Raw genomic sequence first — 21132 nt, forward strand, 5'->3', positions numbered from 1 at the left:
CATGAATCTTTTTCTTTTCACGAACTTTGATTTCAAATAAGCGGATGGATATTTCTCTTACACTCAAAAAGTTGCTTGCGTCAACTTAATAAGTAAATACGCATTGTCAATGTGAATGGTTCACCCATTCTTTTTAACCTATAGACAGTCGCGTCACTTCTAGACCTGGCTCGAACGTCAGACGACCCTTTGAATGGTAGTAATAAGTATACTTATATCTGCAATAATGTAAAGTATGTATTGTCTGAAAACTCTTGTAAAATATTGTGTTCAGGAGATGAGAACCAATTCAGTAATATTTTAAATTTTAATAAAAAAATCGATCTAATAAGAAAATGCACCGATCGAAACAAAAAAGATATTCTCCTTATAATTCATCATTCAATTTGTAATACCACTTAACCACCCTACCTTTGGGTTATTTTCAGGCATATTTTTTATAAACAAGCCAAAAAATCACAACGTTTGTTGTCACAAAATATTGTCAGGTATGAAACCTGACAAAAAATTTTCAGTGTATCCGGTACGCATTAAATATTTTTGGAACAGATATCTTTTCTTGTGCGCGTAGGTCATACGGGTTAGCGCGGAATGGTGAAAAAAAAAACGCGCGTATCACGTACGTTCGTATGCGTAGGGCGGTTAAATGAGGAAATTGTTATTCTGAAGCTGGTAGCTTCAGATAAAGATACCCATTTATAAACACCTAATTAATATTTATAAATAAATACCCAATGAATCTCCACTGCTAGGTTTATCTATGGATGGGAACTATGGTTGGGACATGTCACCGTTATTGACAGTGACAAGAGGTTCTTACGACCCGATTCAAATGTCCCGATATTTAAAAAAAAAATTGTGGTCCGGAATGTTCTAAATTTACAAAATAAAAAAAAAAATCAAAATTCAGTGCTTAATAAAATGTACAAATAAAAAATTGAGAGACTATGTCCCGTAACTAAAATCGTCCCGAGAGGATCTCGGTACAATACTGAAATATGTGATAAAACAAACACAATTATGTACAAGGATATTGCTCATTAAATACGTTAATATTAAACTAGGATCAATAAATAAAATGGGCATTTTTACCTATTCAAACTGGTTTATTAACCGTAACAATAAATCGCATTAATCGATAAAAGATTCGGAATTATTCACGCAGACAATAAAACACTCGTTAGTAAATTACCATTGTAGTTTTATTTATGATCCTTAAGTATTTATAAAATATTTATAGGTACATCTAATTTACCACCTTCTCTGATAGCTATTCCCACCACTACCACTGGTCCATTCCCAATCTTTTAAATCTTCATCTTCTAATTGATTCTCTCCTTCGGTTCCTTCACCCTGTTTTTTGTCTTCATCTTCGACGACGTGATCTCCTTCAGCTTCGGGATCTATTTCTATTTCCTCTTCTTCTTCTTCCTCGTAAATAATGTCTTGGTCTACTTCATGATGCGTGCTGTCAATATTTTCATCGTATTCATCGTAAATTTGGCCATCTTCGGGAGAAACTCCGTCGTTGTCAATTTCGTTAACGTCATAGTTATTGCCCTCATATTCGGCATTTTCGTCTTCAACCTGTTCTTGAGATTCTAAGTTGTCTTCACTCGGCTCCTCTTTTGTTACTGTATCATCTGTTTCTTCATCTTTTTCTTTTTTGCCTCCGAATGACACCTCTACAGCCATAATAACATGTTTTGCATTCTGCATCGGTATATCAAATAGGAGTGTTAATACAACTGAGACTAAGATAACCGCCAAGACCTCTAGGATGCTTATCTAAAAATAAAATAATAAATCATTGCCCAACATTGAAACTCTCAAACTTTACAGTTAAATGCGTAATAAAGGTATATTTTTTTTAAAGATAGGTACTCAGTGTAATAAAATTCTAAACAAATGAACTCAAAATCCTTTAAACAATTCCATCTCTAGACGGCAAACTCTGCATAACGTCAATCATAGCTTATAAAAAAATAAACACAACTATAATAAATTTATATATAATAAAATAATACCACTTTAAATTTTAAAGTGGTATTACATATTGTGAACGATAAATGATAAGCAGAGTGTTATATTACCATACTACAATGTTAATGCTTTTCACATACAAAATACATATGAGGACCATACTCGTATTATTTAATTCTTGACATCTAATAAAACATTTAAAAATAATTCAAATCACAACATAATAACAACATTTAAAACAATAAAACAATTTCGCTGCCCACATTTTGAGTATTGTATAAAAATCGATGGGCACAAGTGATTAATATCTCGATTTACATATTATCTTTTGGGTAAAACTTCCTCAGCTTTAAAGTTTTTCTTTATATTACCCATTCAATAAACCCGTTTCTCATCATTGATCAATACGTTCTTTGATTTAAATGAAGAATTTTAAATTACCAGGAAGGCAGATAAAAACAATATATGTGTGACAGGTTGAAAAATAAATTTAACCGTACCCCATTTAAGAAGGAGAATTCGCTCGATGTTCTTGTACTCCCAACATTGTAGAAGAATACCAAAAACTGACATAGGTACATCGAGTAGGATATTCGGCTGAGAATAACCAAAGGTTGCGAACACAATAAATCATTGAGGGGACCTGGAAACGAGGTAAAATATGTATTAAATTACAAGAAGACCCTAGTTCACATATTTTTTATCAGTTTATATTAATAAAACAAGGACGTTGTGTATGTAAGATGCCTACGTCGCAAATCTGCATTTTCAAGTCAACAATATTATAAATTAAATTAAAAAATCACTTAAAGAATGAATAATACTTGATATTTTGGCAAGATGGACGTTCATGTCATTATTCTAAGGCGAAGGCTTATCTCGGCAAAAAGTATTTTTTCATGAAACTATCATGGAACCTCGCGTTAATGAATTTTCCTGAAAATGTGATCAATCCAAAATGTTCAATGCAATCATGTTGAAGCATTTTAATGAAAGAAAATGCGAAAAGTACTAGGCTCCATGATTCGTAATGTTATCACTTTTATTGAGGCTGAGATCTCAAATGTTCAAATTCTGAACGCGAACGGCTGCTATAGATAACTTTAACTTGACTTTTATTTGTTAATTATTTAACATTCATCGATTTTCCAAAACTAATGTCAAAGTCATCTTTACACGTTATTTAAATCGGTTTTTAGATTATTTGATTTCCTATTTAACATAAAATATACTTGACTAACTAACTAACTAACCGTCACGCCACTTCTCAGCAGGGGTAGGCAGAGAGAATAGAGCGCCACACTACTCTGTCCTTGCAAACATTCTTCGCCTCTTCCACGTTGATGCATCTCCTCATACATACCCGCCGATTGTTACGACTCCTAACCTGACCACTTACAAGTATTTGGCATACCTGATCGTGCCATGTTTTTCTCGGTATTCCTCTGCTTCTTTTCCCACTAACATTCGCCTCATAAATTTGTTTTACCGTTCTTTCCTCACTCATTCGTTCTACATGTCTAAACCATCTCAACACACCTTTCTTAATTTTATCAATGATGCTTATCTCAGCTTTGCATTCCTTCCTTATATTTATTTTTTTTTATTATTTTTTTTAAATATACTTGCATTAGTCGAAATATATTAACAATTTACTTTTTGTACGAAACGAATTTTGTACGAAACATTTTGTACGAAACGAATATTTAAAAAAAATACAAACAATAGAAAGAAATAAAATATTAGGATAATAAATTACGGATTACAAATAAAAAAACCAAAAAGATATCATATAACAAATATATTGTATATTTACAAAAATCCGTTCGGACATCCAAGTCAAAAGCAGAAATAGAGATAATAGTCATCAATCATATACTTACATGAATAACAAAATGCTCTAAAAATCGCATAAATTTAGGCTTGAGGAAATAAATCACCAATTTTTTTTATAGGGAAATTACAAATGAATAACTGAGTCATGTAGGCATTTTTATTTTCCTGGTCAGGTTATTTCAAAAGCGGTTTATTGCATATAATATATTTGTTATTATGTTTATACAGGAAATACTAAATTAAAACAATTAATAAAGGTCTAACTGGGTGAAATAATTTAAAATGTTAGTAGCCTAAAAACCGGTGTTTTATTATATTTATATATTTTATTATATTTGCACTAAATGTTATATTAATTTAACACTTTAAAATCTACAAAATAAATTATGTCTTAATCAAGAAAGATGTTTAAGGCGGAATAATCGATAGCCCGTAACATAATTTTCTTCAAACCCAGGTAACATTTAATATTATTGATTTTTTTGCTTAAAACACCGTTTTTGTATTGAAAAAATAAGTTTTTCATCGAAATAAATATACGGTTTTGAAAATATAAGAGTTGTTGAAAGGTAAGGAGTTAATAAAATGATGCTGACGAGATGCCATAGATGGTGCCGAGAACTCGCACGTAAAAGAAGGTATCAATAATGCAGCGGCGTGCATTCGATATAGGCAGAAAAGCAGTGCCTATTCTATCTTACCCGAGTGACATATAAAAACGCAATCGCACAACTTTACTAATAAGTACCTAGCTTACCTTACTACCTACCTCTACTGCCTCTTTTAAGTAGTACCTAGCTTACCTTACAACCTACCTCTACAGCCTACCCTAATTAATTCTCTGTGCTCACCACTGGCACTGCGAGAATGTGGGCGAGGGTTAAGGTCAAGTATTAGTTCAAGTAAATCGCGACTTTATTTTCTCTAAATCCAAGTAATATTTGACGTAAATGATTTTGTCTTAAAACATTGTTTTTGCATTGAAAATATAAGTTTTTCTTCGAAATAACTACATGGTTTTGAATAGAAAAGAGATATCGAAAGGCAAGGAGTTAAAAAAATATATATCTTTTTTCCATGTATATTCTAAAAAACCATAAAAAAAACTAATTTATTTTTTTTGAAAAAAAATGAGCACACGATCAGCGCTGAGCGTGGCTTGAACACATTCTGATTTGAGCGCTTGAGATTTAAGCCTTAAAAGGTACTAACCGCCGTTCCCGGTGAAGCAGGCGAATATGAGCCAACTGAGGCACAGTGCCCAGGCTACCGAGGCGAGGGCCGCATACTGAGCTGCCTCGTCCACGTTGTATTGGTAATCCCTCAGGGAGAGGTGGGAAGGGGTGTACAGAGCCCAGCTCCCGAAGTAGGCGCATATCACCCACCCGGGAAGGTAAAACAGCTGAAAAAAATAAAATAACCAGATATTATTAAATTTCTTCTTCTTCTTCTTCTTCTTTTTCTAACCCTTAAATGCACCCAATAGTGAGTAGGGTACTGCATCGTATTGACGTAGTGCTATCTAGATCGTTACTTACATGAAGGGAAGGTGATAACTCCTGTGCTTCAGTTCAGGGTAATATTAAATAAATATTATAGGGTAAAATCATTAATATTTATTTTCAACCCCCGCCCTCTGGGAATCAAACCCGGGAACTCCAGCACTGTAGCTAAAAATGCTTTGCATTACACCGCGGAGGTGGACTCAAATTCATTTCTTAAAATCATATTAAATCATAATTTAAACCTTTACCATGAGTTAGAAATAGTTATTATTACAATACACTAGTGAAATTCAATAATTTAAAATTATTTTTCAGAAAAAATATATTAAATCATGTATTTCAACCACTGCCTTGTTATATATATATTTATACGAGTATATATATCATCAAATCTTATCAAAATTGTTAAAATTAATAAATAGTAACCACCCAGTTCTCTGTAAGCAATTAATAAACAAAAAATATTTTTCACATCACCCGTTATACCCACTTAAAATAATGCTACAATCAAAATAATTATATACTACGAAATTTCAAGACAGGGCATATATTTCGACTATATTTTTATTCTTGCACTCTATACACAGCTACACATCTTCACTAAATCATGTCCATTTAATCCTACACCACAAATTTTCACGCACTAAAAATCCCATTAACACATGTTTTATTAGTGGATACATCGATAGGCTTAAGTTTTTATATGTACCTAATAAAATCACATAATACTGGGTTATCCCATATGAATTATTTAGAGTTTTGTTGGTGATAAATTTCTTAGAAAATACGCACTTTTCCTCGTTATGTATACCATACAGGCCATACAGCCTCCGATTCTGTTTTGAAAAAGAGTAAGTTAAACCATATCCGCTCCTTATATGGAGTATATGGAGTCCACAAACTGTCTCCAGGCTTTTCTTTCGGTTGCCAGATTCCTTGCGTCCTCCCGTCAGGCCGCGTCCCGAATTTCAGACTATAGCTGTCGACTAATTGTCAGCAGTGGTCATCCTGGTCGGCAAACCTGATGCCTTGTATAAGAGGCAAGTTTGATTAAGGCTCTCGGGAGGCATGCGGAGTTGGCCCAGACAACTGTATCCCCTTTTCTTGACGATAGTTTTGACCAAGATTTACCAGATATACCTTATAACTCTTCATTCCTCACTAAGTCAAACCACCGCACGCCAAAAATTCTTCGCAAACACCTATTCTCAAATCTAAGTACACGGTTTTTCTGGGCCCTAAGGCTGTATATGTTGTTTTAATTTTTGACATGGGTACATGTTGATTTAATTTTACTTCATGGAATTATTCCTGACGCATTTTGAAACCGATAAATAATTTTTCTACAAAAAATTTTTTTTTAACGAGTTTAAGTTAAAGTAATCTAATATATGTAGTTAACTCTTTGTCTTTCCATTGGAATCGATACTGAAGTCCCTACTTGTAATTTATGTTTAAAATGACTAGTTTTTATTTGGAAAAACAGATAAAGTCGATAATTTTGACTATTATGTAGTGTTTTGAAGCAATTTAATTTGCATAAATGAACTATGTATGTATGGTTCAACTATACAAAAGTGTGCGGCCTATTAGAAATTAAATTTTATTACCCCACGATCAGGATGCGGAGTTGGTATGTTAGTTTTTTTGAAGCCGTTCATTATTTATGAAGAATTTTTTCATAATCGATACTTTTTTAAGTATACCGTCATACCATATGGAATTTAAAAATTATGTTCCTTATTTATGTGTGTCGTTTATATTTTTTAATCGAAATATCGCTGTTATAAAATTAATAGCATAAAGCACCGCCTTAAGATTTATACATATATATATTTTTTACATCAAATAATTAAAAATTTGGTACCTTAATAGGTGTCTTAACATATAGAAATAATCAGTTTCATGTTATAATCGTTTAAATAAAATTTTATTTTCAATTAAAACTTTTTTTATTTGTGATAATTGAACATTTAAAAATACTTGCATATTTTCAAAATAAGTTTGTAACGATCAACAAACATTTTTTACGATTCATAAAATTATAAAATTTATAAATTTAAAGAAAAAACTAATATAATAAAACATTATGTTGGAATTAAAATAGTGTTTCAAGAGTCAAAGCCTAAAAATAAAATTCTGATAAAATCTGGATTTAAAAAAATATCAATCTTATCCATTTTTTGGTTCCAAAAAAATCTTGGAAACCAAATAATATTTTTTGAAGCGGTTACTATATTTTTTGGGGTCTCAATTATAGTGGTTACCTGTGTCTACATACAAACATACAGACCTTGTGAAAAATATCGTAAAATGTTCCATCATTGAATCAAAAGTTATTAAAATGAACACTTTTTCAATATTCACATATAAGAAAATTTTGCTTATTTTTGTATTATCTATCAATGATAATAATTAATGCATATTTTTTTAAATAAAAAAGAATATCCCAATACTAGAAAATCATCACCTTTGGTAGTTCAATGTCCTTTCCAGTTTGTTGCAAAAGCACCCCTAACCCTATACCGGCCAGGTAGGGGGTAGCTCTATGAAGGGCCAATGAGTAACACAGGTTGGCAGTCCGGTACAGTTGACTAACCCTGAAGAAAGAGAATAACCTATCATGATATTGATCTAGGTACTATTTTATAGAACTCATTTGTGTAATATAATGCCTTTTTTGTATAATCATACATATTTTCCACATTTAAGTACGTTTAACAAAGGGCCACTTTTGACTCTGCGAATAATATACACCGAGCAGAGGCGTGCATTCTACATATATAGGCAGTGCCTATCCTGGTTTACTCGCGTTCCTTTTAGAAACACGACCAGTGCCTACTATGCCTTATCCTTCCCAACCCTGCTGCCCACTCTGATCAAAAATTCTGTGCGCGCCACTGACACCAAGCATCAGCTTAAAGGGTACACTTACATATGAATTCAATTTCAAACAATTTGTGTAACAATGTACATGCTTTATATACACAATACATGTAACAAGCAAGTATTTCTCTTTTATAATCAACATTTTACACAAATGTACACACATATAACATTTCGCTAGATAATGAAGTATTTTGTACATGTAATTCATTATACCATACACATCTAGAGGTAGATCTTGATTTTTAAGAGGGAATAAAAATGGTTTATAAGGTACATCACACAAACCAGCTTATGAATCGTAGAAAGCATTTTAAATATTTGTGTTTTTATTATTTACACAAATATTTCAATTTCGTACTTTTTCTGTGAGCCTAAGCGGCCCATTATTATAAATAGGAATCAAATTGTGGTAGAGTTGGTGCGAACCTAGAAACTCTGACATAAGAGTCCGCGACACTAACCACGGGACCACAACCCGACACTTTAAATTCCCTTAATATTGTTTTTTTCAGGGTTAAATGCAGTGATATGTATGCATTTGGATATTTTAATTAAAATATATTAAAATATGTACATCACTTAATGCGACGTATATTGTTTGTTTTGTATGTCAGCTAAATGCGTACATATACGACATATTAAAGATGTTCTATTTGTACTCTCAATTAAATCTGGTGTATATTTATAGCCTTAAAATAATTATTACGATAATAATGATAATTATATAAAAATAAAATATAATATTAAAGAAAATAACATTACTTATGGCAAAATATTTGAAACTATCCATATGGAACATCGATTTAATACAAATTTTAATTTGTAACTTAGAGCGCCATCTGTTGACCAAAGATTACACTTTCTATCAATGTTACCAGTTTAACATGAAAATATTGGAGACGTGATTTAGCTTATAATTTTTTTTCCAAGATAATGACTACGGTTTGTCCCAACTGTCTGGCGATATCATGCATTTATATATTTGGTTTATAAGTGCCGTAGACTTATTTAATAATTGCTATAATATATTTTAAAATGCCGTTTTGATTACTGAACTGTCTTGCGGACCAATGATTCGGTTATCATTTTTTTAAAAATCATGAATGATTTCATCATGTTGCATTTGACAGAAAAATAACTGCCTTATTTTGTAATACAGTAAAACCTCGCTATAACGCTAACTAAGTGGGGAGAGGAGGTCGGCTCTTTAAACTTAAAACACAGTAAGGGACATTATTTTTGAAAAACGTTTTTTTGCATTTTTGCACTAAGTAGATCCTGCTAAGTCCAAAAGTGCAAAGAAACGTTTTTCAAAAAAAATGTCCCTTACTGTGTTTTAAGTTTGGACAGGCGAGGTGATCGTTAAAGCCGAAAATCCGTTAAATATGAAAATACGTTTGAAATGAAAAAATAGAAAAACTTTTTTTTGGAAAATATAATTCATGTATTTAGATATAAATAACTTTCTAAAATTACGAAAATACCGTTAATTCCTTTGAATTCCGTTATCTGACGAATAGTTTTTAAATGTTATTAGATCATTGAGATGTGATCTTACCACTGATGACTTCATGGTCTTTAAAAATTGTTTACATGCGGTGACACTTTAGCATATATTTAACAATGTACAATATTAACAATCAGATCGATCGGAACCTAAAATCTAGCGGTTTCAAAAGTCTGCGTAATCTGAGGGCATCTATAATAAGATGTGTGGATGTGAAGGAGGCGAGGAGTGTATGTCAGGACAGAAGAGTGTGGCATTCCATTCTTTCTGCATACCCCTGCGGGGAAACGGCGTAATGGTAGCAGAAGTAGTAGTACAATATGAACAGGACATTATTAATTTTTATACATTTTATTGGATTTTTGGTCCACGTTATATACAAAGTTCATTAAATAAAGATACGTTATATTGAGGTTTTACTATTTTTTTTAACTTGAACGATTCTGAGGATTAAACACCCCATTAAAGATTAACCCTTCACTGCATGACTTTTTTTGCATGACTGCATGACTGCATTGACAGTTCGTCTTCGAAAGACAAGTGAAGGTATTATTTTGGCGTTCATGGCGCATCTTTTGGCTAAATTATGAACTACATACTTGAGTTATGAATATATCTAATCAGTAACAACAAAGAATAATTGCTTAAATTTTTAAAGAACGTTTTAAAACTTACTTTTGGGTATGTAACAAATTTGATACACTATGCAGTGAAGGGTTAACAAGACGAATTATTGAGTTATTTTTTAACGAAACATTTTACTTTTACTATAGACAGCAGGCAGTCAGGCAACTTACGTGATCCCGTGATAGATGACGAGTGAGAGGTGATCAGAAGTGGTGGCGGAGTAGCGCAGCCAGACTGTCAGGGTGTGGAGGCCGCCCAGGGCGGGCAGGGCCAAGGAAGGCCTGGAGCGAAGCAGCCACACGCTGATGGGAGCCAACCACCACAGCTGCATGTCCAAGGCCAGTTGGTGAGTGTGGGTAGCGCACTGTAACATAAGGCATAGGCTATAGCTATAGAATAATTAAGAAATTGTCTGCCTCCGTAGTGTAATGGTCAGCACGCTCGGCTACCGTTCTAGAGGTCCCGAGTTCGATTCCCAGGGGGGGTCAAAATAATTAAAGTGATTTTTTCACTCTAATATTTATTCAATATTACCATGGACTGGTACCTGAAGCGGAGGGCTGATCACCTTTCCTTCGTGTGTTAACGATCAATTTGTTTGTATAATGCAGTGCCCTATGCACCATTGGGGCGGATGAGGGTTTGAAGAAGAAGAAGAATTTTTCAACTTTCAAATAGGTATGTATAATATATCAGAGTATTATCAAGTACGTATATATTATATTATGGAAATAGTAAGATAGATTTTACCATTTCTTCAAACGGGAAGAAGTTCTGTAAGTAAAAGATGTTCTTCCACATATTTTCCTGGCAGAGTTCGGCATTTTGTGTGACGACTGTCCCCCACAGCGGGCCTTCCCCTATCTTGTCAGATATCCAAGCGTACCACAGCAGCACGGCAACGAGAGCTGGAGTCAGTCTAGAACAAAACTATGTAGTGTTTTCAGACAAATCTTTGTATTATGCTACATAACAATATTAGAAAGTGTCCCACCGCATTCCCAGATCTGATACAGAAGCATCTAGGCTTCCTGACAGCTCACTGCTAATCTAAATAAATACAAGTAGTAAAACCACCACTAAATTTTCTAGAAATGCCCCGGTGTAGGCAGTGAAAGGGATTAGTTGTTAGTTAGTTCAGTTAGTCAGCTAGATCCGATTCCGACCCGACGTTGGCCGGTATACAGACGCCTCCATAACCCCGACCAGCACAGAAGACACACATGGAACAGTGCAAAGACATTTGAAGAAAATGCTCAGTCTTTGCATTTTCCTCTCAATCATTATTCATCGGCACTATACTATGGATCTCTTTTACATGTAACGATTTTTTTCTTTGACACAAACCTATCACAATCCTAAGAAACATGGATAGATAAAAAAGAACAACCCTAACTCATAACCTAGCACAAAGTCCTAACAACGAAACAGAAAGCCAACTAAAACAACACTATGCAGTATCTTACACAAAGACAACACCCTTACTAGTATCTTTCATCAAACATCATCATTTAGAAACAACAAATACTACGTACATAACAATATTATCTTATTAAAAAAATTGGTGCGATTTCTATTAGCGTTTTTTTTGGAATCTGAGCCCGCCATCCACCCGCAGCAGTTATAGAGTCCTGAGGGACTCTCTGTCAGCTGCACATAGAGGAAAACCTTCAAAATATTTCTGAAGAAATAAATAATGCTCTATTCAATTAATGAGGGGGGAGGAGCGCTCTAGGGAGGAGGGACTCTATTAGCGTTTTGATCATACCTTAGATATCGCGCAATGTATCTTCGCAGCCAAGGGATGCTTCCAGTTTTATCTATATCCTGGCTCATGTGATACGCTGTAAGGACCCCACTAAGAAGTAGGAATGTGTCAGTATACAGGAGACTTGCTCGTAATGCTACTGATAGTGGAGAGTTGGATACCTGAATGAAAAAGAGATATAAAAATAATAATAATAATAATTCAGCAGTCACTTTATGTTAATATCTACTAATTTTCAATTTTAAGTTTTACCTGGAAATATTAGAAAATTGTGGTACCTAGTAAAATTTTAATTAAAAATTTATGAAACTTTTTAGTGAAGCTACAATTGGTTGCATAAATGCTGACAAAAACATTCTTTAAGCAGATAAAAGGTTTTATGATAAAATTGTGTAGGATTTTAATTGTCTCCTATAGTGGTAAATTTAATTACACTTGTTTCATGAAATATGTAGCGAGAAATAATTTTTATCGAATTCCAGTGGTATATTATTGTATAGATTATTTTTGTATAGATTTTTTAAAATTTCGTGGAAAATGTGAGAGCTTGAATGAGTTTGTTCAAAATTACATATTTTTTTAACTCTTACAAATATTTTTTATAGATTATCATAATTTCCTTGTGATAATAATTTTCTTACCTCAGTAAGATATGTCCTATTCGTAAATGGAGTCATTGCGAGTGGTATCAGTTTGTGAGCAATATAAAGTGCAATACTGCACAATGCACGGATACCGTGAATGCATTCAATATCCCCTTCAGCGCGTCCCTCCCTTAAAAGCTTTGAAGTTGTTTGTTTCAGTGAAAAAGCTCTTACAATAGGACTTTGTTCTGTAAAAAAGTAATATTTCATTCACATGCAATATTAATATAATATATTAATTTTTAAAACGTAAATTTCAGCACATTTACAAAAATATTTCTGTATTTATTTACAAAAACGTACAGAATAGTCATAATACGTTTAAATTACCTGGAGTAGGAGATTCTTCTGTTTTATTTTCAGATTCAGTATTTTCGTCTTCTTTTTTGCTATCCTCATTTTCCGTCTCTTCTTTAGAATCCTCATTAGCTTCTTCTACAACTGAAGTTCTTCTCGATGAAAAGACATCATATGCAGTTGCGTAAATGGTTAGGATGATGAAAAATCCATAAAATAAGCTGAAAACATACACATTAAAATTAAACCCTCGAGGATACTGATTACCCGGATTAGGTTATATTACCACTTCATTAATTAATATTACAGTGCTTATTACTTAGTAAATTTATAGAGAGATAACCTTTATCCGCATTCAATGGTGCATAGGGCATTGCATCGTATTGACGCAGTGTCATCTTGATCGTTACTTACACGAAGGTAAGGTGATCACTCTTGCACTTCAGGGACCAGTCCAAGGAATGTTAAATAAATATGAATGTATAAAATCACTAATTTATTTATATTCTCCTCGCCTGGGAATTGAACCCGGGACCTCCAGTACAGTAGTTAAACACGCTAACTATTACACCATGGAGGCAGATAAAAGTAGTAAGTGTAGGCAGATAAAATGATAGAATAATATTATAAATTTTTCTTTCATATTTGTAGATTTTGCAACCATATATGGATCTTTTTATAAATCCATACATATCTATTTTCTAGAATGTTGTTAAATTGATCAAGTCATTTTCTGGGAGAACTACTCTGTATTTATATTGGTTCATCATCTTTAATTATATGTTTTTTGTTGTTGCTGAAATTGGATTTTACCGGACCGTTTAGATAATCTACATACTATTAAAGACTGCTTATCATTTTAAAACTAAAGTTTTTGTTATTAACTTACATTGTCAGCATGGTAGGGATGTCCATCCATTCCTCCCACCAGTCTTGGGATTGACCAGTATAGCAGTTGGTGGGATCAACGTTGATGGTGATTTTCAACCCTGCAGTGCCATTGTAATGCCTTAGAGCATCTTTCAGTATAAATTCAGCCTCTGGAGCCCCACATGACGCGGGTAGGCATATTCCCCAGTTTAGGGAGGTGAAACGTGGAATAAAGTGACCTGGCTAGAAGAGAATGCACATTTTTAAAGAATTGTAGATAGGTCGTATTAATAAAATAAGCATTAAGTCGACAAATTTAAGATTTTTTTCAAATATTTTCCATATATGAGAAATACAGTAATACCTCACTTTGCGTCATCTCTCTGAACGATAACTCACCCTAACGTTTTTGCAGGGTTGGTCGAAATTTATCTACATATCCTTTTTTAATACCGTGCCAAGAATTTTTGACGCTTGATGATTCACAGTTTTGCAGTTAAATAAGATTTTTTTTAAACAAATGACTATTTGCAAAAGTGGAAAAACCGTTGGGGTAAGCGTGTGCATTGGGGACCCAGACATTTAACTTCTAAATAAATTATATTTTGTTTTATGACGTCAGTCCATTCATTCAATTACAATTGTATGTTTATATATATATATATATATATATATATATATATATATATATATATATATATATATATATATATATATATATATATATATATATATATATATATATATATATATATATATATATATATATATATATATATGTATATATATATATATATATATATATATATATATATATATATATATATATATATATATATATATATATTTATATATATATATATATATTTATATACACACATAATATATACAAAATATAAAAGAAATGCGCTCCCTCAGACTAATGGGTAAAAAAATCATTGTATGACAGAATTACAAACGAAGATATAAGAAAAGTTAAGTGTTAAGCTAAGTGTTCGGTCACGTCTTTCACTAGGGCCCAAAAAACTTTATTTTATCGCTACAAAATGAACGACCAAAATCTGATGCGAGCATCGAATGTTAGGGATCTGGGCGTTAGATTTGTGAGCACCCTGACATTTCACGATCACATAGATGCAGTCAGTGGTAATGCATTGAAAATGCTAAGATTTGTTCTGCGTACTGCCAGGGTTTTCGAAAATACCCGCGTGCTGAGAACTCTTTATAACTCCTTGGTGCGAAGTAGACTCGAGAGTGGCTCGATGATCTGGGGGCCACTCGAGCTTAAGTACTCTCTTATGGTAGAGAAAGTCCAAAAGAAATTTTTGAGGTATCTCTACATGAGAGAGTACGGCTATTATCCTTGGCTCTATCCGACCCAGTTTCTCCAGGGTATGCTTGGCTACAAAAGTTTAGAGACTAGAAGGAATGTGTATTTAATTACGCATTTCTATCGATTGTTGCGCGGTATGATCGATAATCCTGAAATTATCCGGAGCATTGGTCTGCATGTTCCCGATAGTTACCTAAGACAGCGTCGGCATAGATTGTTTCACATTCCTATACACAGGACCAACCTGCCGATGGTTATGCCTGTAGGAAGAGCTACCGCTATGTTGAACAGTATCACATTGGATATTGATCTGTTCTATGTGTCCGAAGGAGTTTTCCGAAGCGGGATTCTTCTACACCTTTAAGTCTTCTTGCTTACTTTTACTTTTAATATATACGCCTTGAATATTGTTTGTTATGTATATATTATTTTTTTATTGAATAAATTGAAATTGAAATTGAAATTGAAAAATTGAAAGGAATGTAAGGCTAAACTAGGATATTTGAAAAGATTAAGAAGCGTTCTTTAAGGTGGAATGGACATGTGGAGCGAATGGATAGTGAGAGAATGACAATAAAAAATATATGTGGCGAATGTGTGCAAAAGAACTGAACGAGGACGGCCGAAAAAAACTTTGCACGATCAGATCAATCAGAACCTAAACTCTGGTGGTGTCAAAAGTCTGCGTAATCGGAGGGCATATATGACTAGATGTTTGGATGTGAAGAAAGCGGGGATTGTATGCCAGGACAGAAGAATGTGGCGTTCCATCCTCTCTACCTAACCCTGCGGGGAAACTGCGTGATGGTAGTAGTAGTATAATATAAACTAACATCGTAGTTGTGGCTCCTGATGAAGTTTCTCGCTTGCGCCAGATGCACGGGTAACTTGACATCCTCAGACACGGGCTTGAGGTCTATCTGCGCCAGGCAGTACTTGCCGGAGACCTTGACGATGGACCCGGAGTCCAGGCGAACCCTGGCCTTGGTCTCCAAGCACTGGTCAAAGTCTCCCAACTGGTTTCCATTTCCTCGCAATATTCCGGAAGGAATCTTTGCGGTCGAGTCCAACACTGGCAACAAAAATTGTAATAATTACTATTTATCCTCAAAACCTTCTGTTTATGTTGAAATTATAATAAAAGAACACACACACATACACACATATTGTAGTCATACAGGAGAAAGTGACCAAGTGCATTGTTTTACAAAAACGTGATCATTGACTATTTGACATCTTACTAGCTTAATGTTGCCCTGAAAAAATCCTTAAGGATTTTAAACTTGGAAGTATAATATATTGACTTGTTGAAAATTACTAACTGCATTGGTGTTTATCTTCTTGCCAAGCAAAAGTAACTTAAATGGCCCTCCTGAACGTTTTACGTTTTGGTAGTTGGTCACTTTCTCCTGTACGACTACGATATATTAAAAATAATAAAACAAAGAAAAAAATCATAAGTTTAAACAATAAACAATGAGTGTAAGTCCCTCTCCTAGCACAAGACCTTAGTAGCTTTTATGAAGAGGATCAGCGTAACTAGTATTCAGATCTGTCAAAATTAAAAATGTCTAGCAAATGGATTAAATTGTAAAAATATTACTTTATTTCATAATTAACAAATTTTATAATGTTCAGAAAATATTTGACTTAAGAATATAAAAATAAATTAATTTATCATCTTCCATACAACTATGAAAGTTTGACCTGCGTGGAATGTATGGAATTTGGAAATCAGGCTCATCTTGCGTTTTTTCTACTACTACTTCCAAAATGTTTAAAATAAGTTTCAACAAAAAATAATTATACAAAAGTTTTGAAAATGGGCCACCTTCATAGATTAGTGCATTTAAGCTACTGAGCTGGAGGCCAGGGGTTCGATTTCTAAGGAGGGTGAGTTTATTTAACATTTTCCTGGACTGGTACCTGAAGGTCGGGATTGATCACCTAGTCTTCATATAAGTGACGGTTACGATAATATTACGTCAGAACGATGCAGTGCCTTGTGCACCATTAGGTGCAGATAATTATAATTAGGGTATGAAGGAAATTGTGAGAGGAAATCGTAATAATTTTTAGACGATAATTCGATACCTTATGTCAGAGTAATTAAAACTTCCTAAAAATCCATTAAGTGAATCCTTTCCTTTAAAGCCCACGCCTAAGAACATCAACGTATTTTTTTAAGGGACAAGGGGTAAGAAGCTTCAATCGAATAAAGCTTTACATATAATGTACGTTTATGTATAATACGCTTGTGTTATGAGATTCATAATAATATAATTGTAGTAAATTCATAAGTAAAACTACGTAGATTACTTTTTTATTATGATAAGTATCTGCCTATAAGTAGTATGTAAAATTATTTAAAGTAACAATTATTCTGTCACCTGTAAGTACATAAAGCAACGCATTTCTTCATTTATAAATTAATTTATCTCCCATTTAACAGTGAAAATATAATTCAGTTATAATGGAACAATGTCATCAATAATATCAAAGATAATATTGATGGCATTAGCAGATTTAAAAAAAGACCAATAAAAAAACAAGATAAAATATTATAAACACATAAAAATATATAAAATATATTTGTTCATCTATGAAAACGGTTTAAACTGTCATGATTACTGATGTTAACAGATCGAATAAGTGAAAATTAATCTAACAAGTGTGTGGTGATAAAGGAATGTAGTACATTAAGAAGTGAAAATTTGGCAATTTGACAAAGAAAAAGCTTATGATTTCAGAAAATTAAATTTCAATTTGATCATGTTTTCAGTGAACTGTGATAGATTTTAAACTCATTCCTTGTGTTGATAAAACTACGAACACAACATAAAAATAAACATATTTTTTCTAATAGAAATAAAGTATTTTGACTCGATATTAGTGGATAGAAGAATAAATTCACCAAACTGAAATGCTTCAAATATTTTCCGAGTAGAATAATTAGCTTGTAAAATGAACAATACACAATGACTTACTTTGTAAAGTCCACAATTTAGCTCCTCGAAGCTGTCGTAATAGAATTTGTCCATGTCGACGGCATTCGGGATTATGTATACGACTAAAATTTGGTGCAAACGTTGGTAAAAATGAGTAAAAGTCCTCAAATTCACTTTCGCGAAGATTTTTTCTATGTATTGCCTTTTGTGCGTTTGACGTTTCAGTATTTTTATGTGATTTGGTTTCAATTCTAACTTTTTTTTCTTTATTAGTGTGTTTTGTATCATCGGCTTTTGGTTTGGATTCTTTTTCACGGCTATCGTGTTTCTTGTCTGATTTTTCGGAAGGTTTGTGGGAATCCTTATGAGCTGTTTGAGGTTCAGCCTTTGGTTGGTTATGTGAAGACTTATTTACTTCTTTTTTGTCATCAGTCTTCTTCTTTTCTGTTTGTACTTCTGCTTTTACAGCAGGTGGGGCAATTACTTTCTTTGATTCTGTGGGAAGATGTTTTTCAGCAATCGGTGGCGTTTCTTTTTTGTGATCGACTTTTGGCGTTGGCGTAGGTTTATTTATATCTTTTTTAGGTTCAGGTTTTGAAGGAGGCAAAGGTTGTGTTTTGGGTGAAACTTTAGGTTGCTCAGGAATTTTTGGTGATTGACTTATTTTTTCCGGTGTTTTGACAATTTGTTTAGGTTTTTCTATAAGTTTTTCAGCAATATTTACTACTTGTTTAGGTTTAATTGGTTCAATGTTTTTGCTTTCTTGAATTTTTGGCTTTTCTTGTTGGATTACTGGCTTAGTGTGTTTAGCTGTAGTAACCTCATCTTTTTTATGTACTTTTTCCTTTGTATTTTGGGATTCTATTTTTTTAGGTCCTTCGATCGGATCATTTTTTTTTAAAGGTAATTTTGTAGCAGGCGTTATAATTTTTGTAGTAGACTTTATAGTCAATAAATTTTTTGATTTTATTTTAGTATTTTTGTTTTCTATATCAGAGTCGCTTGTATTATCCGAATCATCATCATCATCATCGTCATCATCATCGTCGTCGTCATCGTCGTCATCATCATCATCAGATGTTTCGGATTCCGAAACGCTTTTCTTGATATCTTTGTCACTTTTATCATCCGTATCACTATCATCATCAGAGTCATCATCATCGTCTGAATCATCTTCATCACTTTTGTCATCACTTTCAGTACCGCTTTCTTTGGCATCACTGTCACTATCACTGTCATTGTCATCATCAGTGTCATTTGAGCTATCAGAGTCAGACAATTTTTTTTTCGAACTCTTCATTTTATCACTATTACTTTCATCGTCATCATCATCATCGGTATCACTGTCTTCATCGTTATCACTCTCACTATCTTTATCAGAATCTTTATCACTGTTATCACTCGCGGTATTATCGGACTCAGAAAAATCATCAGATTCGTCATCATCGTCGGAATCATCTTCGTCACTATCATCATCATCATCATCGTCGTCACTAACCACTTTTTTCTTAGATATTTGTATACTGAAAGTTGATTTCTTAACTGGAGTGACTGGTTTCTTTAAAATAATCTCGGGTTTATTGATATTTTTATTGTCATATGGTTTGTCAGGTGGTTTAGATAGAAAAACGGTCTGTTTTATTTTTGCTGTATTAGGTGCTGAGTGTTTTAAAAAGCTTCCGCCCACATCAGAACCGCCACACGTGTCACATTTTTCTTGCTGTGGGGCAATTTTTCTCAGCAAATTGTCACTCGCGAGAGCTTTTGGAGGTGCATCTCTGAGCCGGAAAGCGTGTAGGGCTGTCGCTAGGAGGAGAAGTCCAATGACGAGGAACAGAGCCCACCGCATGGGCCCGAGAGCCATCCTCGCGCGAAGTTATCACAACTCCATAACAAAAGCGATGGACTGTGTTAGTCTATTTTTGTTGCCTTTATCTCACGATCAATCGGCCATCGGTGAATTTGATAAGTGCAGAAAACCTAAACAAGTAGCTAATTTTAGAGTTGCGTGAATAATTGTTGCTCGACTCACATTTTTGTTTGGACTAATCTAACCGAGGAGGGTTTGATAACGCGCTTGTGACTGAGTGTATGACCGCGGGTTTGGGAACACAATGTGTCAATCTAGTCCGTGGGGGAATGGAGAATGGACCCAGTGGCACGAGTCCAAGACTGGGTTTTTATTTAGAAACAGCTCTAGTCGGGACTGAGCGGCCGGTGTTGCCGCCGCACAGTGGGGTATATTAGCGATCTGGGCGGCCAAAAGTCACTTTTAAAAACATTGTCGCAGGTGTATGAAAAATATATCAACATGAAATAGAGTATTTTGTTGATGACATGCAATAATTGTATCCCCCCCACGCACATCTCACGTGTCTAATGGTCAGTCGCAAAGTTGTTGTTATTGTGAGTGCACGTGTTTCTCTTTCGCTGTTCGTTTAGTACGCAAACATTTCAGTGATTATTATTATTTTTTTGTATTACACGTATACAATTTAATAATGGATTGTGATGAAGCAGGTAAGATAGTGTATTGTACATAGATTTAAGTTGCAATAGCTAACATATTTACTAAAAAAAAACTATTTTAAATAAGTGCCTTTAAATAGATTTTTCTTTCATTTTTTTTTTAAATAAAGGATATTAAGTTGTGCTTCCGAGTGTTATCCGGCTATAATTTTGATTGTATCAAATAGCTTAGCCCTCTTTCTTTATATAAATTGAAAATTTTTTTGCAGAATTTTGCTCTTTTGCAAGAAATCGCTCTTTTAAGATGAGTCAGCACAATAATGAAAACTGAACTACGTACAGTTTTTTATCTTTAAATTGTTACATTTTTATTTTAGGACCAGTAGATATTAGAATAATGACTAGAAAACAGTTATTATTATCATGCAGCAACAAAATGCTAATAAAATTAATGAA

At 33.5% G+C, this 21132-nt stretch overlaps 1 protein-coding gene across 1 annotated transcript; it reads right to left on the bottom strand.

Moving 5' to 3' along the window:
- Nucleotides 1-1174: 1174 nt before the first annotated feature.
- LOC148310662 (uncharacterized) lies at nucleotides 1175-20353 on the bottom strand. Its single transcript, XM_088258119.1, has 12 exons — nucleotides 18247-20353; nucleotides 16093-16331; nucleotides 13946-14169; nucleotides 13090-13277; nucleotides 12757-12947; nucleotides 12116-12276; nucleotides 11098-11266; nucleotides 10518-10711; nucleotides 7795-7924; nucleotides 5032-5221; nucleotides 2484-2626; nucleotides 1175-1788 (listed from the first exon to the last, which is right to left on the bottom strand). Exons 1-12 carry the CDS (start codon nucleotides 20069-20071, stop codon nucleotides 1252-1254), a joined length of 4191 nt encoding a protein of 1396 aa, XP_088114245.1. The 5' UTR covers nucleotides 20072-20353; the 3' UTR covers nucleotides 1175-1251.
- Nucleotides 20354-21132: the final 779 nt, after the last annotated feature.

This window comes from Brachycentrus maculatus, unplaced genomic scaffold, assembly GCF_059751285.1.
Source record: "Brachycentrus maculatus isolate JH-2025_06_01 unplaced genomic scaffold, ASM5975128v1 h1tg000090l, whole genome shotgun sequence".
Classification (NCBI taxonomy): Eukaryota; Metazoa; Arthropoda; class Insecta; order Trichoptera; family Brachycentridae; genus Brachycentrus; species Brachycentrus maculatus.

Bases quoted from the DNA above. Each gene is read 5' to 3' on its own strand.
- LOC148310662 (XM_088258119.1), bottom strand. From the start codon at position 20,071: ATGGCTCTCGGGCCCATGCGGTGGGCTCTGTTCCTCGTCATTGGACTT. The intron at 14,170-16,092 runs GTTAGTTTATAT...ATTCTCTTCTAG, and splicing joins TCAGGAGCCACAACTACGAT to CCAGGTCACTTTATTCCACG. The intron at 12,277-12,756 runs GTAAGAAAATTA...TTTTTCATTCAG, and splicing joins ATAGGACATATCTTACTGAG to GTATCCAACTCTCCACTATC.